General features: G+C 45.3%; 1 protein-coding gene across 1 annotated transcript in view; it reads right to left on the reverse strand.

Moving 5' to 3' along the window:
- The window catches only part of TTBK1 (tau tubulin kinase 1), a 64,033-nt gene extending 41,598 nt beyond the window's left edge, over positions 1-22,435 (reverse strand). The window contains exons 1-9 of the mRNA XM_027838433.1: positions 22,313-22,435; positions 12,133-12,280; positions 11,702-11,775; positions 11,326-11,466; positions 6,703-6,807; positions 5,941-6,006; positions 5,408-5,500; positions 5,028-5,153; positions 3,560-3,714 (exon numbers count right to left, since the gene is read on the reverse strand). Of these exons, the coding sequence (XP_027694234.1) occupies positions 3,560-3,714; positions 5,028-5,153; positions 5,408-5,500; positions 5,941-6,006; positions 6,703-6,807; positions 11,326-11,466; positions 11,702-11,775; positions 12,133-12,280; positions 22,313-22,420 (1,016 nt within the window). The 5' untranslated portion in view covers positions 22,421-22,435. The remainder of the gene's footprint in view (positions 1-3,559; positions 3,715-5,027; positions 5,154-5,407; positions 5,501-5,940; positions 6,007-6,702; positions 6,808-11,325; positions 11,467-11,701; positions 11,776-12,132; positions 12,281-22,312) is intronic.
- Between the last annotated feature and the right edge of the window lie 4,287 nt (positions 22,436-26,722).

Genomic DNA, 26,722 nt, shown 5'->3' on the forward strand with positions numbered 1-26,722 from the left:
TCCCTCCCTCCCTTCCCCTTTTTTCCTTCTTCCCTTCCTTTTCTTTCCTTCCTTCTTTCCCCCTCCCTTCCTTTCCCTTCCTTCTTTCCCTCTATCCCTTCCTTTCTTACTTCCCTCCATTCCTCCTTCCTTCCTTTCTCTCTCTTTCTTTTCTTCCTCACTTTCTTTTATGACTCAGTCTTCCTATCTTGCCTAGGTTGGAAGTGTACAGTCTATTCACGGGCTCGATCCCACTGCCGATGAGCACTAAAGCTTTCCCCAGTTTCTGACCTGAGCCACTTCACCCCTTCTTAGGCATCCTGGTAGCTCTCAGCCCCTGGGGGCTCACCATACTGGTGCTGGACTTGGTGAGGACACCCAATCAACTTTTGCCCTACTTCAACTAAGAACATCCAAGCTTAAGCAATCCATCAGCTTCAGCATCCCCAGCAGCGGAGACTAAAAGCCACCATGCCTAGTGGGAGACCCTTTTCACTAGTTCCTAGGATCTAGAGTTGTAAAGGACCTCAGAAATTATTTAGTCTAACCGCCTTATGTCTTTTAGGCTTGCTTTGTGTTAGCCATTAATGAAAATACACGTGACAGATTTAATAATTTCATTAAACTGCCTGATTTCTATTTGATCCCCTACCTGGTTTTTTTTTTTAGTCTCTGGGAGAGAAGACTGATAAAAAGGAAGCATTTGCTGGTGGGATAGAAGGAAAAGTTTAGGGGATATGCATGCAGATCTATATAAGTTCAGGGATCCCATTCACTGGTGGGATCTATGAGCAAATCAATGGCTCATTATTAACCCATCTTCTGCTCCTGTCCCACCAAGGTTCTAATTCTAAATGAAGTAAAGAAATGGCCCTTCCCGTCTAGTGGTTGAGAATCATGTGTGGAAAGCCCTACATATACAACTCAACTGTAATACTGTAAACCTAGGAATGTTTCTCCGCTGGATGGAGATATGCTTAAATATGGGGATAGACTAGATGGTTTCTGACTTCAAATTCTATGATCTATGACTTATGGGCAGCTTTGAAATGTGAAAAGCCAGAAGTTACCTTTATGCACAGCTGAGGAGGAAATGTACCATAGTTGGTTCACCTAAGCAAGACGGCAGGGCCATGTGTTGGCTAAGCCAGATGCTAGCTCAGTAGGAGGGTAACTCCACAATCCTGTCATCTGCAAGTACTGTTGTGTTATCTTAACCTCCTCTCCCTCCATATGCTTTCCTAGAGAGTTTTGGATGGCTCCTTTTTGTCCCTATCATGCCTTACCTTATATCATGCTTATTTGTGTACATATTATACTCTACCCCTTTTCCTCTTTTGGATTATAAGCTCCTTGAGGGCAGGGACTGTCATTTTTTCATCTATGTATCCCCCACCCCTAGTATGATGCCTTTCATAGAGTAGGTCCTTAACAAGTATTTGCTGAATTTAATTGAACTTCTCTCAAATTAGAAGTGACATGGTGAAAAGCTTAGAGAGCTGTCCATGTCTTCAAATGCTAATAATGCCTCTTGAAACCTCAACCCTCCAGGATCAAATATAAAATCCTCTCTTTGGCTTTTAAAGCCCTTCATAATCTGGCCCCTTCCTACCTTTCCAGTACACCACAAACCCTTCCACCTTGGCTGTGATTCAATGACACCAGCCTCCTGGCTATCCCTCAAACAGGATGCTCCATCTGACTCCAGGCATTTTCTTTAGCCAGTTATCCTCCATGCCTGGTACCCTATCCCTCCCTATCTCCACCTCCTGGCCTCCCTGGCTTCCTTCAAATCCCAGAGGTAAAGGTCCACCTTCTACAGGAAGTTTTTCCCAGTCTAACTTAATTCCTTTGGGATCATCTCTAATATATCCTATCTATATCTGATTTATACATAAGTATTTGCAAGTTGTCTCTCCTATTGGTCTGTGAACTCCTGGAGGGCAGGGACTGGTTTGGCTTGGTTTTATTTTTGCTTGTTTTGTGTGTCCTCCATACTTAGCACAGTGTTTGGCACTTAATAAAAGCTTGTTGACTGACTGGATGTGCTTAGGTCGGGAGAATCCATGGTCACCAAAGCACTGTGGAGACCCAGGCATGGCCCAGCAAAGTGTAATAGAAAGAACACTAGCCCTGGAGGAAGGAGGATCTGAGTTCAAATGTGGCCTCAGACACTTACTAGCTGTGTGACCCTGGGCAAGTCACTTGACCCTGATTGCCTCCAGAAAGAAAGAAAGAACAAAAGAAAGAAAGAGACAGAGAGAAAGAAAAGAAGGAAGGAAAAATAGACAAAGAAAGATAGAAAGAAAAAGAAAGAAAGAGAAAGAAAGAAAGGAAGGAAGGAAGGAAGGAGACAAAGAAAGAAAAGAAAGAATAGGAAAGAAAGAAAGAAAGAACACTGGACTTGGAGTAAACAAGATGTAATTCAATTCCTAACTCTGCCACTGACTAGTTATACATAATTCCTGGCCTTTGTATGTCTAAAAGGAAGAATAATGATCTCCAAGAACCCTGGACCAAGCTAAAGGGTTTCAGTATGGTATATTAAATTATAGAATATTAGAGTTATAGACAAGAAGACAAAATCTAGCCTCCACAACTTACTAGCTTTGTGACTCTGGACAAGTCACTTTCTCTGAACCTTACTTTCCTCATATGTAAAATGGAGATAATAAAAGCACCAGTCTCACAAGGTGGTTGTAAGGTTTAAATGAGATGATCCATGTTATTACAAATTTGAAAGTGCTATGGAAACATGAGTTGTGATTATTCAACAATAAGGAGCAATTTGGGAATATGAAATGCCTAGTATGTGCCAGGCAGAGTAGAAATGTAGTTGAGGAAAGGAAGCAGACCCAAAAATTCTAGGATTTGAGTCTACTAAAACCTGTTTCCTGCCTAGGGTTCCAAGTTCCTCTTCAGAGATTGGAATTAAGACATGAGCTACAACTTCCTGAAGTGGGAGACATTAGTGTGGTGGCCTGAGTGAAGGGCTAGGGAATCCTCTCCTCTGACCCCTCACCCCCATCCCATGAGCTCATGATGGATAAGAACAATGCCTTGCTCTAGAGGTGATAGTCTCAAGGAGGCAGATTGAGAAACTGAGACATATATTTTTTGGACACAGATAATGCAGGAATTTATTTTGTTTGACTATGCATGTTTGTTACAAAGGTTTTGTTTTTTCACTCTTTTTCAATGAAGGAGGGAAGAGGAGAGAAAAGGTGGATTTTTGTTAACTGGGAAAAAACCCTAAATTTAAAAATAAATGTATAAATAGATTAATTAATGGATAAATAAAAAATTAATACAGAAGTTAATGAATAGACAGAAAGAAAAATAGATTATATTTGAGACAGAGAAAGAGAGACAGAGACAGAGAGAGAAAGAGAGACAGAGACAGAGAGAGAAAGACAGACAGAGAGAAACAGAGAGAGAGAGGCAATCTCTTGCTAGGATGGCAGGGACATCCTGCCCTGGCACCAGGCATTAGATAGAATGACCTCTCTAGATCAAAAGTCACTGGTGCTAGGAAAGGAGATACAACAACTCTGGCTATCACTAGCTTCCCTTGACTCACCCAAACATTGCTGCCGTCTGTCGAGTGTTCTGCTGTGGTGGGGTGGACGTGCTGGTGGAAAGGAGGACGTCAGTCCCTGCCTTTTCCCAGTCGAAGGCCTCATTCTCAGTGATGCCCCGTTCCTTCATGCTGTTCTCAAACACCGACATGATCAACTGTGGGGGAGGGAGAAAGGCATGATGTGGGAACTTGGGGAGAGGGGCCACACAAGCATCAAAGCAAGGGTTTGTGACCTTTTGGTGTGTCACGGGCCCCCACTGGCAGTCTGGTGGAGCCTAAGGACCCCTTCTCAGAATCATGTTTTTAAATGAACAAAACATATGGCAATATGAAGGAAACCAATGAAATGTAAGAATTATCAAATTTTTTTTTAAAGTTCATGGATGGGGCAGCTAGGTGGTGCAGTGGCTACAGCACTGGCCTTGGAGTCAGGAGGACCTGAGTTCAAATCCGTCCTCAGATACTTGATACTAGCTGTGTGACCCTAGACAAGTCACTTAACACCAATTGCCTCACCTCCCCAAAAATTAATTAATAAAAATTCATGGACCCCAGAGTTTTAAAATTCTGCAGTAGAGAAGGATCTGTAGGGAATGGGTAGAACACTAAAAAACAAGAAGAATTTTTATTTTAAATAAATATTATATAATTTATATGCAAATTAGCACTTCAAGTCAACAGCTTTGATAACCTGAGTGGCAAAATAGAGTCGGTGCTGAAGATAGGCACCCTGATTGTGAAACTTCCTGATGCCTCTGTCCTATCCCTAAAGGAATTATATGTTTAGAGATGGAAGGGACCTTAGACATGTCTCTCATTTTACAAATAAGGAAACTGGGGCCTAGAGAAGGGAAGTGACTTATCCAAATCACATAACTACTAATAGTCTGAGGTGACATTTGAACTCAGATCTTCCTTCCAGTGTTCTGTCTACTATATGCCACCTCTCTTGATGCCAAGTAGCTATGGGCACCCAGGCAGTGGGAGCTACATCCTCTCCTTTTCCATCATCCTTCTGCCTTTAAGAAAACACTCTGAGGAGACTGTGAGCTCCTTGGGGGCAGGGCCCTTATATTTCTCTAGAGTGCCCAATACAGGACCTCCTCCATGCTCAGAGCTTCCTCATGCTCTGAGTGGTTGTGGAGCAGAGTGCCTAACAGAGGGTTCCATGACAATGCCAAGCAGATGGATGGATCCCAGGATGATATGAAGTTTAGCAATAGGTGGAAGGGTACCCAGTGTTTTAGCAATCCTTTAGACTGTCTGGAGTAGAGATGGTCAGAAGCAGCATCTCAGAATGGGGTCCCCAAATGTGTAGACAGAATAATGGCCAGAGGTCAGCAGGCACAGTGGGATCCAGGATACCCTTACACATGACCCTACTCTCTCCCTGTCCCCAATCCCTTCCTTCCTATAGCCCTGGTCAAAACGAGCATTTTGGAGGAGTGGGATGGAAAGAGGCACTGACCTGGTAATCGGGCTTTGTGAAATAGTCGAGGTTGGCAATGTGATCCAGGAAGAGATGGAACTCTGACGGCATGTGTTTCAGCAGCATCCGGTGTTCATACTTCTCCTTGATCATCCCCACCTGCTCCTGGAGGTGTGTGGGGAAGGGAAAAGTAGAGGCTCCTCCCAGAACAGTGAGACTGCCCTAAGTCTGTTCCCAAGCATCAGTCTCTTTCCTGACACCTCCAATGTACACCACTTCCCCAGAAGTCCTCCAGTCCACAAGAACTCCTCTTGTTTTCTATTCTCTATCCATTCCCCTACTCCTTCCAAGGTTTTCATGCCTGGTCCTCTACTCCCCCAGACTCATCAAAACCAATCCTTCTTCCCCAGGCTTCTCACCTTGTCCTTGATCTTGCGCCAGGGAAGTTGCCCTACAGCGAATTCCACCAGCATGTAGAAGAGAGACCACAGGTCATCATGGCGGCCCATCTCCTGAAGGAGACAGAATGGGATCCAGAGTAGCCTGAAGCTCCCCCCTCCAGCTTTCCATCCCCAAGGGACAAGAGGAACCTCTCTTCCTCCTGAGTGGCAGGAGGCTGCAGTCAGGGCTGTCTAGGGCCTAGGGGCCTGAAAGGGACAGGGAAACCCCTATGTTCCAAACGAAAACCAAATTTCTTGTGTCCATTCTCTGCATAATTTGTCTTGAGCTGGAGAAAGGTGGGGACAGAATACTGGAATCACAGGGGAAGGGAAGCAAGGAAGTCACGATAGTGGTAGGGAGAGACTGAAAGGCTTCATCTCTAAAAGCTGTTGATCTTAGCCCTTGCTCTGTTCTCCTCTCTAGGAACCCCATCTCCTTACTCAGCAACAGCCTACACTGCTACCCTCAGCTGTCCTCTGTCCTCTACCAGGTCCAAGAATCACCTACTTACCCGGTTTTTATGGGCATTGACTGAAGCATATCGAACAGTCCCCCGAAACCCAGCTACATTCCGAGGCTGCAGGGAGAGAGACGATTAGTCACCCGGTCAGATGAGATCATATTTATAAAATGCTTAACAGTGCTTGGCACTTACTAGTCACTATATAGTAACATATTAATTACATTTGTATTATTATATTGATTTTTATTTAATTATTATATTAATTATTATTATTATCTCATCTACCTGACACCCTCTATACTTTGACTGGAACATGCCAAACCCTAGCCCTACCCATCAGGCATAGAGACACTCCATAACCCAAACTGTGTCTTGACATCCTAAAACCTGACCCAGGTCTCAGAGGTATTCAACCTCTGACCCTGGAGACTCCAATCCCACAATCCTATTCAAGTCAAACCCAGATGCTTCAATTCCCAAACCCAAGCACTTTGTCCTTTGACCTAAAACACACTGACACTTGACCCAAATCACCCCTTGCCCCCCCCCAGGCCCTTCCCTTCTATCCCTGACAAGGGATACAATTCCATTGTGAAGGAGTAGGATGCTGAGGGACCTGTCCATTGGAAAGTGAAGGGCAGATCTCAAAAGGGGAGGATACTAGTATCCACTCACTCTCTGTGTTGGAGGAGTACCCCAGATATATATGTCTGGGGTGGGCTATCCCATGAGTATTCTTCAGGGAGTCATTGGGGTATGGGAGGTTCCTAATATGGAAGTGAGTCCAGATTGTAGGGTGGTGGTACTCACAGGTCGGACCTCCCCCGTGGTGTTGGTATATTGTCGTGCCAGCCCAAAGTCCAGCATGTAGCACTTCCTGTAGGTGGAGGGCAGGCGGCCCATGGCAAAATTCGACTGTGGGGAGGACAGGGAGGGGACCCATGAACGCCGTGTTTCTCCGGGCCAGACAGATAGGGTGGAGTGGGGGATGGGGGAGGAGGAAAACTCCATGTTGCCCGTCTCTCCCCAGTATCCCCACTCCTTGCCTTGCAATCAGGCTCCTCCCATTCTACTCTAAAGGCTGCTCTGAATGACCTTGCTTCTGGGATGAGAATAAAGTGTCAAGGGAAACCTCTAACCTTCTGAATCCCATAAGTGTACCCCTCCCCCATCTCCCTCCTCAACCCAGAATGCAAGGCAGCAGGGTGTAAATCAGAGGTTTACTGGAGCCAGAGCCGATTGTTAAATGTTCACTGTGAACGTTTACACCTCATAAATCAGCAAATGCCACAAACTGGCTTGATTTTGTTGTTTTGTTAGCTGTCTAGACTTAAAAAAAGAGATGGAGAAAATGTTAATAACGCATACTTTTTGTTTCCTAGCAAGCTAGTTGTTAAACATTTATTAGCACATCACCAGGTATAATGAAAAGAGCATTGCACTAGGAGGCAGGTAGCCTGGTCCTTGTCCTTGTCCTTGTCCCCCTCCTTTCCCCATTAAACATCTTGGACAAGTCTCAAGCTTCCTTGACCTCCTTAAGCCTCAGTTGCCTAATCTCTAAAATGGTGAATAATTCAGTACCGAGGTACTGAACCAGATGGTTTCTGGAGCTCCAGCTCTAAGATCTAGGATCCTATGAAAATACAATGGCCCTAGGTGGACAGATCTTGCCCTTTACCATGCCCCTCAGTCTCTTCCAGCTTAGCAAGAGAACCTCACACTTTGCTGATACCCAAATTATATCCCTGGAAGATAGAGGGAAGGATACTCCTTCCAGAGTAGCAAAGAGAGAAAAGGACAGAGAGGCATGCTCAGGTGAGGAGGAAGAGGTTGTGCCCTTTGGAGGGAAGATGGGAGGGGAGAGAAGGAAAGGAAGTGAAGGGCATGGTTGGCATCAGAGTCACGGGTACTGCAGAAGAGGAAATGAGAAGGAGAAAAGGCCAAGCCACTTTCCAGTCTCCCCCCACCCCCATCCATAGGCTCATCCAGGGATGGAAGACTAGAGGGATGAAGGGGCACTCTGGCAGAAAGGAAAGAGAGCCCTGGGAGGTTTAAAAAAAAAGTGGGAGGGGTAGAGAAAAGGGTTATGTATTAGAGGTAAGACTTGAACCCAGGTCTTCTTTTCCTGGAAACTACTTCTCTATTCACTAAGTCACACTTCTTTCATCTGAGGGTAGCACAGTGGGGCAGCAGATAAACAGCCAGGCCGAGAGTCATGAAGACCTGAGTTCAAATTCAGCCTCAGATCCTTACTAGCTGTATGCCCCTGGGCATATCGCTTGACTGCCATTTGCCTCAGTTTCCTTATCTGTAAAATGGGAATAATAATAGCACCTACCTTCCAGGATTGTTGTGAGGATTAAATGGGGATAATAACTGTAAAGCACAGTGCCTGGTACGTAATAAGCTCAAGATAAATGTTATCTATTATTACATAAATGTCAGCTATCATTATTACAGAATTGGGTCCAGAATCTAGGTCTTCCAACTCCCAATCTAGTGTTCTGCCCATCACATCACACCATACCACACTTTACCACCTTCCTTGTGCTGTTACATGATGGATTCGTGTTTGTTTGTGTCTTGTCCCCTTCTATTAGACTATTAGCTCCTCAAGGACAGGGACTACATCTTGCATTCCTCACAGAACCTCCACAGGACTGGCATGGAATTGTGTTCAGTAATTACTTTTTGAAATCTCAATCAATTACTTTTTAAAATATCAATCAATAAACATCTATTAAGCACCTACTATGTGCCAGACACTGTACTAAATTCTGGGGATACAAAAAGAGGCAAAAGTCATTCCCTGCTCTTAAGGAGGAGAGAGATAGTTAGGGAAGAGAAAAGAATTCAGAAATTGAAGACTGGGGGAACGAAGAGAGGGACAGAAAGTTGTAGGGGTGGGGTGGGCTGAAGAAGTGTAACCTCTGGTAGGAAGGCAGCCCAAGCAGATGGGACTGAAGCCCAGGTATCATTCTTTACACTTGGCAGCAGTGATGGACCTGGAGGCCAGCCAGTCTTCTTTCTTCCCTGGGGTCCCATTTCCTCACCTGAAACATCTGTGGAGGAGGCCACCTCATGGGAATTATGGTCTCTGGGTAAGACAGGCTGCCTGACTTGACAAGACAAGGGGCATATGTAGCCATGCTTGATCTGTTTGCTTTTCTGGCATGATCTCTGATTGCACTTGGGTGCCAGTCAAAATCACAGAATCCTTGTGTTGGAAGGGACCTCAGTGGCTATTCAGTCTAATCTCCACCTGAACAGGTTCCCTCTACAACATCCTTGACAAGTGAAAATTCAAGTGTGCTTGAATCCTTCTAGAGACAAGAAACTCCCTATCTATCCAGGGAGCCCATTCTGCTATAGGGCAGCTCAGAGGATTAGGAAGTTCTTCCAGAAAATCTGAGGATCTCTGCCTCCCAGATAGCCCTTAATCATTGAATGGGCATTGCCTTAGACAAACTGAGACCTGGGAGAGCCTTTAATTTAGAAAGGCCAGGGTCACCCACTGCATCCTAGGCTATTGTCAGTTGCTTTGACTCTTGTCTTGCTACTGGACTTCAATAATTCTGGAGGAGGGAGTAAGGCTGGTAACTTTGTGCACCTCTGCCTCACTTAAATCCAATTCATTTGCAAGTCAAGACATCACCCTCGTGGTGTCATTGGTTCTCTTTGAGAACAAAGGACAAACAATAACAAAAACAAATCTTTAGCCTAAATCTGCCTCTTTGCAACTTCTACTCACAGTTTCTGCCCTCTGGTGCCAAGCAGAACATGGCTAATCCCTCTTACCTATGACTGCCCTTAAAATCCTAGACAACAGCTATCATATTCCCCTTGAGATTTCTCTTCTCCAGAAGAAATATCCCTCCAACTGATCATTACCCAACACATGATCCTTCACCATCCTGGTTGCTCTTCACTCCTCAGTTTGTCAATATCCTCCCTAAGCTGTGGTACCTAAAATTCCAGGGGTGGTATCACCAGGACAGAGTACCATGACACTATCTATCACCTCCTTACTGTTGGATCCTCTGTCTCTTGTAATGAGGCCTAAATTACTTTAGGCTGATATCTTACTCTGCTGACTCACATTGATCTTGCAGTCTACTAAATCTCCTCATCCTGAGTATTTTTCAGAGGACATGTGGCCTAGCCATGCTTCTGCCATCTTGCACTTGTGAAGTGACTTCTTGAACTCAAGAATAAGACTTCATATTTATCCCTATTAAATTTCATCTGGTTTTCTTCAGCCCAGAGTTCTAGTGTACCAACATCTTTCTGAATCCTGACTCGGTTATAGAGTGTACAAGCTATCACTCCCTCCAAACTTTGTGCCATCTGCAAATAACACAAACATATCATCTACACCTTTATCCAAGTCACTGATGAAAATGTCAAACAGCCCAGAGATAAGCACAGATCCCTGGAATGCATAATTGACAACTTCCATCCAAGGGGACATCAAACCATTAATGACTACCCTTTGGGTTTGGACATCCAACCAGTTCTGCATTCATCCTCTACTACTGTCTAGCCCACAACTCTTCAATTTTTTAATCCATATGAACAACTTAAGAACCTACCTCAGGACAGATTTTTGTACTCTGTACATTGATAATTCTGAGACATATTTGTCAGCTTTTTAAACTTTTCTTTCTTTTTCTCTTAAAACAAACAAAGAAACAACTACCTAATCTGTCTCTGGGTAGGCTAAGAGTTGGACAATCAAAGAAGATATGCAAAGATTTGTTCCCCAAGAGTTTTGAGATGTTGGCAACTAAAGATAATAGCTGACATTTATATATCACTTTAAGATTTACAAAACACTTTCCATGGCTTATTTGATTTAATTCTCATAAAACCCCTTGAGACAGTTATTCTAGGTATGTTAACCCTATTTTATAAATTGGGAAACTGAGGCTCAGAAAGGTTAACTAAAATGCCCATATTCCAGTCAGAACTGGAGTAGAACCCACGTTTCTCCTGATTCCAAGTCCAACATGCTTCCCATTATAATAAATAGACTCTCTCTAGTAGAGAGAACACTAGTATAGCTGTCTAGTGATGATTTTGTATAGGTCAGAAACTCTTAACCTTTTTTTAAGTCATGGATCCCTTTGGCAGTCTCACAAAACCTTATGAATCCTTTCTCAGAATTGTTTCTAAATGTATAAAATAAAGTGTATAGGAAATCAAATATAGTGAAATATAGTGATCAAATTATTAAAAAAAAAATAAAAATTCAAAGACCTCACATTAAAAACCCCTGGAAGAGAGAAAGAAGAAAGAAAACCCTGATGTAGTATCTGGATTGGCTAGTTTCCTTTTTTGTATTGGGTTTGATTTTCTCACATATGGTAGAGGGAGAAAGGAATGGGAAAGAGGATTAGAAGGAGAAAGGAGAGGTGGGTAGTGAGCTCTCACAGGCTTGATGTCCCGGTGAAGGAATCCCACAGAATGGATGGCCTCAATGGACTCCAGGATCTGCTTGCCTAGTCTCAACGTGGTGCTCAGAGTGAAGGTGCCCCGGGGCTGGCTGCGGCGCAGGTCTGCCAGGTTGCGGCCCTAGAATATCGCCCCCAATGTGTTGGCCACATCACGACCCTTGGAACCATCCCCAAGGCTACAGTGGTCATGGTGCCTCCCCAGAGTCCCATCACCCACTGGCTCAGCAGCCAAGATGGCACTGGCCTACCTACTCTGACCACAGCCCCTCTTTGCCCTTCTGTCTCTTCTTCCTGAGGAGCCAGGACTCTGGGTACTGCTAAAGCATAGGAGGGGCTGTCCTCAGGGGTCTCACCTGGAGTTGCATTACCACATAATTGAACTTCTCATTCCTGCCACAGCCAATAAACCGGCAAACATGGTCCTTTCCTGTGGACCACAGAGAATCACAAGCCTGTCATGCCCCCAGCCTCATCCTCCCTTTTTGTCCCACCCCCAGCACCCTGTCCTACACCCTGTCCCAGGTCCCATTTACCCTGTCACCTCCCCCTCCATCATCTACCCACCATCACCCCTCTTTCCATTCCTCCACCAGTACCCTAGGATCTGAACCCATGACTGCCTTCTTTGATTATACCTCATCCCTCTGCCTGGCTAAGCCTAATGGTGTGGGGAGTCATCTTTGCCCTCTGGTATTCAGGGTTGATCACTGTCATTTCCTCAGGGGTATACAGAGCCCAGAGCGAGAAGTATTGGGAGGCCTAGAGTGGGAGCCTGAAGGAGTACCTTGCAGTTTCTTCAGCACCGCCACTTCCATCTTGAGGACCTGCTTGGGCTGCTGGGCAGACTCGACTTTCAGGGCCACATTCTCCCGGGTCAACAGATCCATGGCCTCGTAGATCTCCCCAAAGCCCCCGCCCCCGATCTTCTTTAGCTACAGAAGGGGACATAGAGAGCTTAGCCCAGTTCCAGGGTGGATCACCCCGATTCCTCACTACTGCCTTTTCCCTCTGTGAACTTCCATTCACATTTGTTTCTTCTGAGTGTTTTGTCTCCCCTGTAAGCTGAGTAGCTCCCTGAAGAAGGGCTATTTTTTACTTTTCAAACTGGGAGCTTCTAGAAGGCAAGGACTATCTGGGTATAAGGATTATACCTCCCTCCCCTCTCCCTTAAATTGAGAGTTATCTAAATGCAGGGACTATGTCTCTTCTATCAAAACGAGAGCCCCCTATGGGCAAAGATCATGCCAACCGCTCCCTCCTTCCCCTGCCCACAATTTCCTCTACTCAGTGCTCAATATAAGACTTAAATGGCACAGAGAAAAGGCTCAGTCCCCACATACACACAACATATAAAATAGATCAGATTTCAGAGTTTGAGAAAAGGGAATGTGGTTTTAATGTTTCCATACAGAGCACAATCTAGGGAAAGAAGCCTTTTTGACTGCCTGGCCGGTTCTGACTTTTTTCTTCCTCCAGCAGGACCGCAAAATACCGAGACTTAGACAACCTCCACTCAAGAAAGCAGGCACCTTCTCAGAATGCATAAGGGATGGTAAAGAGCTTCTAGGAGAAGAGGGAGGGCTCCCCCACAGATTGGTAGCATCCTGTATGATGTCATGGAGCAATGGAGGTGGGGCGCAGCAAGGCACTGCCATTAACCTCTCTGCTTACTGAAAAGTGCTGGCTACCCCTATGACTCCTAGACAAATGCTCAACACAAGGTAACAATCCTTCCATCCATTCATTAAACATTTATTTTGGGCCTCCTGTATGAGAGTGCCCAAGGAGATACAAAATTCAGATAAGACACATCCCTCCTGCCTTCATGAAACTTACAGTCTAGCTGTGGGATGACATAATTATGATATACAAAATTACATGATAAATATGACACCTCTAGAGTTATGCGCCAAAAAGTATAATGTAAGATCCAAGGGGAAATAAAGTGGAAGGGAGGAGGTATTTGAGTTGGGCTTCAGAGGATGGAATACAACAGATAAAGGAGACAGAATACAGTCTAGGCATAGAGTTCTGTATAAGTAGAGACACGGTGATGGGGATAGTATGGAGTGTGATCAAGAGGCAAAGAGTAGTCCAGTTTGGTTAGAGTGCAGAGTGCATGGAGGATAGTTACATGAAATTAAACCAGATTATGGAAGGTCTTGAATACCATAGAAGAGCCTGGACTTTACTTGGGATCTGGTAGGGAACCATTGAAAATTTTGATCAGAGGAGTGATATGATCATATCTATTATAAAGAAGGAAGATTACCCTGATAGCAGTATAAACATAAACTGGAAGGAGTGGAGAGTAGAGTTAAGAAAATGTGTTAGAAGGGTATTGCAATGGTTCAAGCAGATGGTACGAGGGACCTGCACTAAGGTGGTGGCAGTGGAAACAGAGAGGAGCAGACACATGTGAGAGATGTTGAAGAGACAGAATCAACAGGATTTGGTAACCAACTGGACCTGAGAGATGAAGGAGAAGAAACAAGTCACAGGCAGCCCCAAGGTTTTGTACCTGAGAGACAAGGAAGAATGATTTATGCTCTTGGCAGAAATAATGATATCAGAAAGAGGAATAAGTTTCAGGAAAAACACAAGTTCCTAAGATCGTAAGAGCTGGAAGGGACCTCAGAGATCATGTAGTCCAATCCCCTTATTACACAGGTGAGGAAACAGAGACCTCCTAAGCAATTAATTAATTAATTAAGCAATTCATCCAAGTCAACAAGGGTAGTAAAGTAAAAAATTGGATTCGAACCCAGTCTTCTGACTCCAGAAGGTTAAGTAACTCACCCAAGATCACAAGGGTCAAAGGTGGAATTTGAACCCAGTCTTCTGACTCCAGAAGGTCAAGTAACTCACCCAAGGTCACAAGGGTCAAAGGTAGGATTTGAACCCAGGTTCTCTGACTCCAGAGCCAGTATTCTTTCTCTTCCACTGTGAGGTGCCGGTCAGACAACTTGATGCAAATATCCTGTGGGGCTGTTGAAGATGTGGGTCTGGAACTCAGAAGAGAAGTCAGGGCTGTTGATGCAGATTTGGGAGTCATCTGCAAAGAGGTGGTATTTGGAGCTTTGGGAGAAGACGAGTTTGCCAAGGGAGAGAGAGGTAGAGAGAGAAAAGAGGTCTGAGGACAAACCCTTAGGGAATACCCATCTTTAAGAGGATGAAAAACCAGGAGAGGAGACAGAGGAGGCCTGCTTTGAGAGAACCAAGAAGAATATTTCTCAGGAAAGAATCTCTTCTCCCCTGGCTTCTGAAGTCAAAGGAGAGGAGAGACTTAATCAGTAGGCAAGAAGGGTGTCAGATGCTACAGAGAGGTCAAGGAGAATGGGGACAGAAAAGTGGCTATTTATTATATTGGGAGGTCACTGATGACCATGGACAGAGCAATTTCAGTAGAGTGCTGAGGAAAGATGTCAGATTGCAAGAGGCTGAGAACAGAGTGATCATTGAGGACATGGAAAAAAATCAGACAGCAACAGCGCACATGGGTAGTTGTAACATAGCAGCTAGGTGGCATGGTAGATAGAGCACTAGGCCAGAGTTAGGAAGACCCGAGTTCAAATCCAGCCCCAAATACTTCCTAGCTGTGGGACCCTGGGCAAATCATTTAATGTGGTTGCCTCAGTTTCCTTATCTGTAAAGTGAAGACAATAATAACACCTAACTCCCAGGGTGGTTGTGAGGATCAAATGAGATAATAATTATAAAGTGCTTAGCATGGTGCCTTGCTCATAGTAGGTGCTATATAAATGTTAGCTATTATTAGTAAGAGTAATAGAGAGTCTGTACTGCCTGCCTAACTTCCAGCATGGTAGAGAGTGGCAGTGGCCCCAGTTCCTTGGTGTGGCCTCCATTCGGAGTGTAGGCAGTTTTAGGGAGCTGATTGGATCCCATTCCCTTTATAGCTATGATACAGTAGAAAGAGCTGGGAGTCAAGACCTGAATTCTAGTCCAGTTTTGCCATTAATGAACTTAGGTAAGTTACTTTCCTACTTTGGGTCCCAGTCTCTGTCTCTAAGATGAGGAAGTTGGACTATATAATTTTTAAGGTCCCTTCTACTTGGCCCAGTCTAGGATTCATGTCATCCCGACCTTCCTATGTCACTTCTCGTTTCTCCATCTGTCCTTGGCACTTTCTAGCCAAAACTGTAGGATTTAGAGCAAGAGGGGCCCTATGTTGGAAGTTAGGGAATCTAACCCCCTCATTTTAAAGATGAGGAAACTGAAGTCCAGAGAGTAAGTTGGGAAATACCCTCTTCCCAACTTGGATTCCCCAAGAAGACAAGCCAGAGCTTCAAGTTGGATCTCTGGGGACCATTTGGGTCTATGTCATATTCCCAACACTCATATAATTCCAGAATTTATAGTTGAGAATGCACCATAGAGATCACCTATGCTGACCCACTTTTTTTTTTTTTAACAGAAGAGGCAACTGAGGCCTGGAGAAATGAGATGACTTGCCCAATGTTAGTTATATAAGGAGAAAGAAACATAATTAGCTTATGAAACCTAATCTCCTGACTTGAAATCCAGTGTTCTTTCTATTCCCCTTCCCCCAAAACAGAAAATAAAGGAAGGACTTTCAGGCCAGCATGTGACAATAGAGCATCACATTAGACACTGGAGCATTACAGATGGACACAGCAATAGGCGGCAGTTCTGAGAGCAAGCTGTTGCAAAGATGGGGTTGAGCACAGCCAGTGGGCTTCATCAAGACAGACTTCCTGGAAAAGATGATTACTTTTTGGAGTTTGGGAAGTGAAGGTAGGGAAGGGATTAAAGAAAAGGGTGTCTTGTGAATTTTGGGGGTGACCTTCAAATCGGACTGAATTCTGATCATGAGATGATAGGAACTGCTCCTGTTTTACCTATTTGTATGTCCTGGTGTGTCCCTTGTTGTAGAAAAATTAAATGTAACCTACTTGACTAAATAATTCCATAGGACTATAGTTAAAACATCATAAGCCTAGACCAGGGGTGGGGAAGCTGCAGCCTCAAGGCCACATGTGGCCCTCTAGATCCTCAAGTGTGGCCCTTTGACTGAATCCAAACTTTACAGAACAAGTCCCCTTAATAAAAAGCTTTGTTCAATAAATCTTAGACCTAGAAGGCCACATGTTACCTCAAGGCTGTAGGTTCCCCACTTCTGGAAGACCAATGATCTCAGTCCAGAAAGTTTAGGTACATAGAGCTCAGATTAGACTTGGGGGTATTCTAAAGGAAGATGTCATTCTTCTCTTGGAGGATAAGAAAACGGGGAACAAAGCTGGATGTCAAACCTACCCAGTCAGCACTGTAACTATAGTGGAGCAAGTGGGTCTTTGTATTTAAATTTCAGGACAACACAATTTAGGAAGTCTTGGCAATACCATCAAGGAGTATGTTTTCTCCCTTCCAGGAGTATCCCCTTGACTCCTGGTTTTCTGTTCCTCCTAATTTCCCAGAATCAATCAGTCTTTTAGTCATGTATAGGGGTTCTCTGGTTTCCTGAAGTTCACTTATTCATCCTCAGCCACTGTGACCCAGGACCTTCCACCCACACATGGCTCTAAGTGCAAAAATTACCAGTGGCAGCTTTAGTCCTGGGTACAGGGGACCAGTATGGAAAGGCTAGGCTTGGAGGTACAGGTAAGTTAGTACAGGGCCATCAACTCTGGGACTAGATAAATTTCTTTTTTTAAATTATTATTTGGGGGTAAGAGGAGGCAACCATGGTTAAGTGACTTGACCAGGGTTACACAGTGACACAGTCTGAGGCCCAATTTGAACTCAGGTCTCCCTAACTCCAGGGCTAGTGCTCTATCCACTACACTATCTAGCTGTCCTTAGATTCCTTTTAAAGGTATTTCTAATTACAACCTAAATGCAACATTGAAATTGTAGATTATCTTTTCCCATGTATTTAAACCTTGGGGAAAAACTACTCTTGTGATACGGAGTAAACAGAAATTGGATAGAAGAGTAAGAGGGGACTATTGTTATTCAGCTGTGTTCAATTCTTCATGACCCCGTGGACCATAGCACAGCAATACTGTCCACAGGGTTTTCTTGGCAAAGATACAGGAGTAGTTGACCATTTCCTTCTCCAGTGATTAAGACAAACAGAATTAAGTGACTTGCCCAGGGTCACACAGCTAGGAAGTGTCTGAGGCTGGATTTGAACTCAGGTCTTCCTGACTCCAGGCCTAGTATTCTCTCCACTGAGCCACCCAGCTGCCTCCAAGAGGGGAGTAGATACTAAGAACTTCAATGAGTATTTTTAAGTCCCTCCTCCATGCTTGCTAAGGGCTGAAGATACAAAGAGAGAAAAAACAAAACTGTTTCTGGCCTCCAAGAATTTACATTCTGCTGGATGGGGTGTGGAACATGTACACAGATAAGTATGCACCCAGAGAAAAGGGCACCTTGAGACAGTGACAGCTGCAGAAGGGAAATGGTAATTAGAGTTGAGCTATGTCAATTCTTTGAACTCAGACAACCAAGTTGGTTCACCATTAGGAAGATCAATTAGTACCTTGAGTTCAGAAATCAGGGAAGTTTTTGTAAAAAGTGCAAAATGAAAAAAGAGGCTAAAGACAAGGTTTTCTGGAAGGTTTTCAGAGAGGAGGAGGAGGTCCAGGAAACAGGATGAGGATCAATGAGGCCTAAGGCTTCTAGAAGGATCTCTGCCAAAGGATTATTCCCAGCCATTCAGTGAAGGAGAGTTTGCATTTAAGGCTGAGAAGATAACATGGGAGGAGACTTTTGATCAGCTGGAGTGGAGAGTCCTAGACAGTGGGGCTAAAGGGGAAAAGAAAAGAAGGGGAAGAGAAATAATAAGAAATAGAGGAGCGAGGGACCTTGAGGTTCCAACTGAGGGTTTTATTTTGATGGGACAGATGTACACTAAAGGGCAAGGGAGGGAAGAGAGTGGGAAGATCATATGTGTAGGACAGATTGGAGTGATTAGAAACAGGGAGATCAGCTAGAAGGTTATTTCAGTAATCTAAGAGCAAAGAAGCTAGACTATGGATGTGACTATGGGAAAAAAGGAGAAAATAAAATATGGAGAAATAATGGGTGGGAAGAAATCAGGATGGGAGAAGAAAGACTAGAGTTGAAATTGGCTTCAAAGGCTGTAAGGCTCATAGCCTCAGAGGATGATGATGGAGAAAATGGGGAAGAGGAGATGGAGCTCCTCAGACCTATTCAGTTCAGGGAGTAATCCAGATTGTAAATTGTCTCTCTCTTCACTTCACTTTAGTGCTTCTCATCCACTCTGTCTTTTTGACACTTTGCACTAGAATCACAGAATATCAGAGTTGGTGGGAGCCTTAGAATATAGACTTTGTTAGGACACAGAACTTAAGGGTCCTTAGAGGCTGTGTGAGTTTACACCCTCATTTCATAGATGAGGGAGTAGAGACCCAGAAAGACTTGTCTGAGGTCATACAGCTAGTAAGTGGCAAATCTGTGATGGGAACCCAGCTCCTCTGACTCCAAACCTAAGGGTCTTTCCCACTATACCAGGCTGTTCCACATGTATATTTCATTCGTTCATTCATTCCTTTGTTCATTAGTTCAGGACCTATGATTTCATATACATAGGAAATTCCAGGAAAGAGGCTGAGGATCATATAGAGAATTCCTAGTGAGAAAACTCTCTATAATTGAAAATTGGCACCTGCTTTCCAATTTACAGTCTTAAGAGTGTTTCCAGGGGCAGTAAGAGGTGAGGATTGCATATCCAGTAAGTATCAGGAGGCAGAACTTGAACCCAGAACTTACTGATTCAGAGGTACCTCTCATGCTATATATACTCATGCTATATATACATATTATATATATATACATATATATCACATATATGATATATACTGACTTGCATAATTGTTTGTCTGTGTCTGTGCATGTATATGTCTGATTTCCCCATTTGGATTGTAATCCCCCTCCTTAGGGGGAATTATACATTTTTTTTTTTGAGGCAATCAGGGTTAAATGACTTGCCCAGGGTCACACAGCTAGTAAGTGTCTGATGTCACATTTGAACTCAGGTTCTCCTAACTCCAGGGCCAGTGCTCTCTACTTTGCCATTTAGCTGCCCCTACCTTATACATCTTTGTACCACCCCCAGCACCCCAAACCAGAAGTTTAGCATGGTGTCTTGTACACAGTAGGTTCTAAATAAATACTTTCTGATTGGTTAAAATGATTTATTGGAAAGAAAGGGGCAGGATATAAAGATCTGGGAGTCCACAGATAGGTGAACTAAAACCAAGTGGTGGTGGGGGTGTCAGAGACAGATATACACAGGGAGAGACAGAAAGATAGAGACAAACAGAGGTAGAGAGAGAAGAAACACAGAGATAGAGGAAGAGAGGAAGATATAGAAAGGAAGAGACAGAGAGATATGGAGGAAGACTATAGAAGGAAAGGAGCAGGGGCCCTGTGGAATGTGTGGAAGGAAACAGGGACAGAGCTGCTAGAAAGGGAGAAAAGGGGGAAAGTGCCCCTGATGTAATGAGACAAACACCTGAAAGAATTTCTGACTCAGAGATACATATGACAGAAGAGTTAAGAAAGGAACTGCACATGCAAGCATCTTTAAAGACAGGAAAAGTTCTATATACTGAACAAGCTGGGTACCAGCCTCCCTAAATGCAGCGGGATAGAGGATGATAATTTGGACAACCAGAACACCCTCATCCCCATCCCCCACTAAGTTCTTTGGGCATTTTCTCTTTCTTTCTTCTCCAGAAGTTGCCTATCCCCTCCCCTGAGAATACCTGCCACCCTCCACTCCTACACTGCCATTCCCTAAACTCCCCAGTCAGAACCCTTTCCTCACTCCTCACTCCCTACCAAATCCTGTCCTCTCAGCTTCAAAATTTGGCTCAACAACACTCATCAGCCCCTATTTGTGCAGTAGCCTTCCCTAAATAACAATACCTGGTGCCAGTCTCTCCAATCCCTTCAGTATTCCTAGACCACTCGGCTCTCTCCCTTTGAAGAGTTTGAATTTATTTCCCTGTCTTGAGTATCTTGTCTTCCCACTCAGACAATAAATTAGACCAGAAGGTGGATCTGTATCTCTCCCCATCATCATATTGGGAGTTCCCTGAGGCCAGAGACTGTGTCCCCTACTTCCCCAGACTGGGAGACTTGAAAACCCATATTATGTATCTCCCCATAAGCCTGGGATCTCCTGGATAACAGATACCATATCTTCTCCTCCTTCTGTATTTTTCCTCTAAGCCCTCAATATATGGCATTGTATATAGGAGTACTTAGGACAGGCAAAGACAGGACTATCTTAGTCCCTCACCCCCACCCACCTCCATCTTCCTTTCTTGGTCTATTCTATCTTTTTTTATTTTCTACGTTAAAGTGCTTTGCTTCCAAACCCCAATCTTTCTCTTCCAAGAAACTAAACAGTTGGATTAGAGAGGTCTGGAGAGCCCATTAGTAGCTGGTTTTGAAGAGAAGAAAATCCCACTAATATATTCTCCTGCTTTGTCCTCTTCCATTCTTCTATATTGAATTATCATTCAGTTATATCAGCTCTCCCACCTCAGGATGCCGTTGTATGAAGAAGGGAGCAAAGGGGAATGCCCCTTCTCACCAGCTCAGGCAGTCAGACATGAGGTGTCATCTTCTCTGACAAGAGGGCAACCTTTGCCCCTTCTCTCCCTGATTCCCTATCCTACCCATCAACAGGGACTCCAGTGGCCTGGTGGCTGTTGCCATGGAGACCAGCCAACCTTCCCCCCCTCCCAAGACCCAGGCTTTCTTCCTACTGCCCCTGCCCCCAGGAGACAGTCTTATCCCCTATCCCCTCCCTCCCCCATAGGATGCCCTCTGACTCTTTACAAAGTCCTATCCATAAGACTAGTCTCTAGACAGTACACACCCTAATAAACTCTCTCTTCTAGTCATCCCCTCCCCCCCTTGTGTCTCTCAGGGCTGTGTGGGTATGTTTGTACGTGTGTGTTTGTCTGGGGTAGGTGTCAGGAGAGCCAGAAGACATGTCGGAGGGGAGGGGAGGAAGAGGAGGGTCACTCAGCTCCCCAAACAGGAGGAACCTCACTGTCATCCCAGAATTTCCTTAAAATCATCCTGATTCTATAGTGCCATCAGGACACTGAAATCCTAGTACAGAGGTGAAGATTAATGAGCAGGAGCCCCACCAACACCAACACCACCATATTGAACTTCCTGATATCTTCTTTCTCACTCAGACACCCACCCCTTCTTATTCAGCCCAGAACCAATAAAAGGAAATCAGAACTACAACTCCCAGCAGGCTAAGCAGCAAGGAACACTGGTTCTGGCTGAGTGAGGCATGCTGGGAAATGTAGTCTCTGCATGCTGCACCTGCCGCAGGAGCCAGAGTGGGAGGGGGTAAAGAAGGAATCTGAGCGTGGGTAGGGTGGAGTAGGGTGCAGCCTGCAAGGTCCTCCCTCCTACAGCCTATGTAGGAGAGATGCTGCTCAGCCTTCTCTACTTCTGCCAAAACAGGGAGGATCATCCTTACGCCAGTGCCTTAGAGACTTAATATGATCGGATGGAGAAAAAGAGCTCCCTTCTTACTCCTCCTCCCTTGAGCTCTGCAGCTCAGACCCGGAGCATTGATGGAAATCCAACCAGGACTACTTCTAGAATGGGCCAGTCCAACCTGACATTGCAGGAAAAGGGAGCCCTAAAGGCGCCTGGAGCAAGGACAGGAGGGAAGGGGTGACCGAGAAAGCAGGGCAGGAACAAAGATTTCTCGGCCTAGCTATACAAAATTAAGCATGCAAATGGAATTCTAGCAATATGCAAATGTGTATGTGAGCACCTCCCCCTTTGGGACTCAGTAGCTAGGACACGTTGAGCAGCAGCCACTTAACCCTTTCTCCCCCACCCCATCCCACCCATCTCCCTCCAGGATTCCTCACTACTCCTTGCCATTCCACTATTCACGGGTCACTCACCACTTTCCAGCGCTCCTTGACCACGTAGTTGGCCGGCAGGATGTCGGCCTGCTCCCCTCCCCCACTCATGTTGGCTTCTTCCCTGAGGGCAGCCGCTAGGCACTGCATCCGCCAGCCAGAGGGAGGGGTTTCGGTGGCACCTGCCTGGTTTGGGCCATCTACCTGGGGAAGTGGGGAGGGTTTGTGAGTTGGTGGGGATGAAAGTAGGGTGGTGCTTAGGACCTACCTTGCAGATAAGGAAAGCCCAACATCTCCCCAGTTCAAATTTCCCACCCCCCACTTCCCAAAGGGGAAAGGTCATCTGTACCATTCACTGGGGCACCTTCCCTTCCTCACCCAAAGCAAGTCATTTGGAGAACATTTTGAAGAGGGAAGAAAAACTATACCAGGTATGGGAAGACATGGGTCTTGGGGTAAGAGAGGAGTCAACAGGAGAAGTCATACTAGCCAAGGGCAGAACTGAGGGAGACACCAACAATAAGAGGTGAGACATCTACAGAAAAACACATTAATTAAGAAAGACCGCAAAACCAAAAAGAAGAGACACGTTCGATGAGAAAAGGAACATAACCATAGGAATCTTAATAGGTAAGTGAGATAGGCTAGTGTTAGAAAGATAGGCTAGCCAAGATGAGGCATGCTGGTTAACCAAATAGATACAATGGTGATTTAAGAGAGATACATTAACTATGAGAAACATGCTAGCAAAGATGAGATGCTACTCATTGTAGGAAGGCCGTTTTAACTAAGGAGACACATGCTAGGGTAGGGATGCTACATGCTAATGAAAAAGAGATCTGATAAAAATTAATGGGGAGAGAAGCAATGTAACTGAGGAAAGATATAATAGCCAAGGTGAGATGTGGTAATGTAGGAGACTCACGCAAACCAAGGTGAAACATATGAGTATAGAAAAGATATGAGAACCAAGGTGAGACATGCTAACCTTGGAAATCACTCCAGGAAAGAAAAGCCACGACAATATAGTAAAATGCACCCTGACTAAGCAGACATATCAATTGGGAAAAAAAAACCTCAAAACCAACTCTGGAGAATCTCTACCTAGAAAAAGAGACTCACTAATACAGCCACAGGGGTAAGAAGGATGTTATAGTACATCCCCTTGTGAAAGAGGCCCCAAATATCCCTTAGAAGTAGAGACAATTAATCAGCCTGGAGGGAGAGAAGAAGGAGAGGGAAAGAGAAGAGGCATCTGGAGGAGGGTGAGAGAGAAGCAGGGAGCCCATATGAATTAGGAAATGAAGGAAAATGAAGCCACTTAGTAGGGTAAGGGAGGATTGAAAGGAAGAAGAGTAAATGGTAAGATAACTATGCTGACGGAGGAGCTTTCTTGGTGGGGATAGAGGAAGGAGAGAGCCTTTGACCACTCTGTTCAGGACAGGACCAGATGGAATGAGATTTTCAGTGGGGAAAAAAAAAGCAAAAGAAGGTGGTCACGAGGAAAAGCTTCCTAACTTGGGGGGAGGAGCAGTTTTTTAGCAAACTGAGCACCTGTTATTTAGGGAGATAAGTGCAGGGGTCTTCTCTAGAGATTTTTGAGAGGAAAAGAGAGTCAGCTCTGAGAATCTGCTTGGAAGCATGTGGGCATGGAAGGTAATATCCCTGTCATCTGGGAATTTAGGGGCAGTGTCCTCCCTTTGTTCTACCTTTCTCTCTTCCTAACATAGCTGCCTATTCCCATCTTCAGACTGACCTTGTAGGAAAGGGGTAACTTGTTACGAAAGATGGGAGAGAGAAAGGTAGAGATCCAGGCATCCAGAAGAAGGAAAAAGTTGATGAGGCCCTGGGAAGGGGAAAAGCATATCTATAGAAACCAGGTTGGAGGCCTGAGAAGATATTAAGAAACTGCTTTTCTTTTTTCTTTGGAATAGGATGTGTGGTTTCTCTGGGAACCAGCACTGAGACATCCTGAAGCCAAGTTCATGGGTGGTGAGGCATGGCTAAGGAGTAGGGTATGAACTCCATTGGCTTCCAATAGTTTCTCGCTGTAGGTGAATAATTCAGAACTCCCTTTCCTGGATGGGTTTTACTACCTAGGCACAAGGAGTTGGGAATAAACTGATGGAGAGAAAGTCTGTTTATTTAAATAGATCAGCTGAGTTGTCTCCAACAGCCCCCAACTAGCCTCCCTCTCTTCTACCTCCTACTAGTGCTGAAATGTTTTGTTGTTGTTGCTGAGTTGTTTCAATCGTGTCCAACTCTTCATAACCCCATTTGGTGTTTTATTGGCAAAGATACTGGAGTGGTTGTCAATTTCTTTCTCCAGATCATTTTACAGGTAAGGAAACGGAGTTTTTAAGTCACTTGTCCAGGGTCCCACAGCTAGTACGTGTCTAAGGCCAGATTTTTAACTCACAAAGATGGGTCTTCCTGACTCCAGGCCTGGCACTCTATCCACTGAACCATCTAGCTGCCCTTGCTGAAATGGGACAGGGGTAATTAAAAGAAGGATTCCCTTGGATAGTATAAACAATGACAGGATGAAAGAAGGACTAGAATACAGGAAATAAGGCTGAAAGAAATTATAAGGGGAAATCAGGAATTATAGCTTCCATGTAGAGGGGAATGATTTTGTTTGATGTGATTCTCTCTCCTCAGCCCACCAACTTGTATCCCCCTCTCCTTAATGTCACATTATCTATTATAGATGGAGATGGAGGTAGGTATATAGGAAGAAAGAATTGAACCTCTGTCTTCTTTGGGCCCATCCTGAACAAGACTTCCATGACTTGGATCAAGGGAGGCATATGGGGTAGAACGGGGAGAACCTATATATGTTTTTATAAGTATGTGCCTGCTGATTTGAAATAGTGGGTACATGTTGATGGTACATGTGTATAGCAGATTGTGTATGTACAGATGTGTACAAGTAATTGTAAATGAAAGTTCATGTAGGTATACATTAAAATTCCTGTGTATGTTATGTAAGGAGTCTATATTGAAGGGCCCAAGTAATGGGTATGAAAGGACAGGTGAGTGATGAGACCAGTGGAAAGGGTGATGGGACAGGTGGAGTGGTGGAAATAGGTGAGGAGATAATGGAGTCAATGACGGAGCTGGTGGGGACAGGTGGTGCACTAAAAACAGTTCAGGGGACTGGGGCAAGTGAAGAGGATGATTAGAACAGATAGGGGGTGGTAGGAACAGGTGAGAGGTAATAGGAATAGATGGAGGTAACAAAAGTAAGGAAGCTGACTGTGACAGATAAGGACTATGGGAAGAAGTCAGGGGACATTAGGAACTGCTTGGGAAATTGAAGAAACAATTGAGGGGGTTATGATCACCCCTCAAGTGAGGGGATAATGATTACACAGGAGATGGGTAGAGAAAGATCAGATCAAGTGAAGATTAGTAATAGGGATAAGTAAGGGTAGATTTAGGTGAGAAAAATGATGGTAACAGATGAGGGAATAATGGATACATGTGAAAGAGTAATATGGACCAGTAAAGGAGCAATGGAGCCAGAAGACAAGCAATGGGAACAGGTGTTATATAGACAGATAAGAATGGCTTGCAGGTGGACAATATGAAAGTCATCAGGACAGATGATGAGAATGAAGAAAGGTGCAAAATCCATGAGGGGAGGAACAGGAGGATGCCGTATTCCTTAGACAGCAATAAACGGAATGTGTGTGAGCCGGAGGCTGAGGGCAAGGATGGGCCTCAGGCTCTGCTGCCTCTGGCCCTGCTCTGGGTGGTGACGGGAGGGCGGAGGAGTAGGAGGAGGACATAGGGAGCCTGGATCTGGGAGCAGAGGGATGCAGCAGCAACGATGGGTGGGAAGGGAGAGAGAGAGGGAGAGGCCAGGCGGCCCTCCCTACCTCCGCTCTTTTCCTTTGCACCCGCCCGGGCCTTCCCCGCCTTCCTCCTGCCTTGGCCTCCTCCAGACAGCCCCCGACCCCAGAATCCAGCCTCCAGGACCCCGATTCCCCGGCCCCGCCCCGCCCTCACCTGCTCTGTCTCCGCTGCGGCTGCGGCTGCAGCGGCTCCGGGCGGTGCATCCCCCGGGGCCCGGGCGGGGCGGGGGCGGGGGCGGCTCAGTGCGGCTTGGCGCAGCCCGCTCCCCCTGGCAGTGGTGGTGGCTGCAGCGGCAGCGGCTGCGGCGGCCTCCCGACCCCGACCATCCCGGCCCGGCCCGGCCCGACCCCGATCTTCCTCCCGCGGCAGCGGCGGCGGCGGCGACGGAGCGGGGAGCTGCCCACAATGCACTGCGCCGCCAGCATCAGCACCAGCCCTGACATCACCGCCCCACCGCCCGGACTCTGACATCACCGCTCCAGCTCTGACATCATCACCTCGGCTCTGACAACCTCTCTCCCATCTATGGAGAGAGGGTCCACAGACGCTCCGCCCTCATTGAATCCTTGATTAGCAGGTCCCTCAACTCAG

The sequence above is a fragment of the Vombatus ursinus genome, unplaced genomic scaffold (assembly GCF_900497805.2).
Source record: "Vombatus ursinus unplaced genomic scaffold, bare-nosed wombat genome assembly UNPS02014826.1, whole genome shotgun sequence".
NCBI lineage: Eukaryota > Metazoa > Chordata > Mammalia > Diprotodontia > Vombatidae > Vombatus > Vombatus ursinus.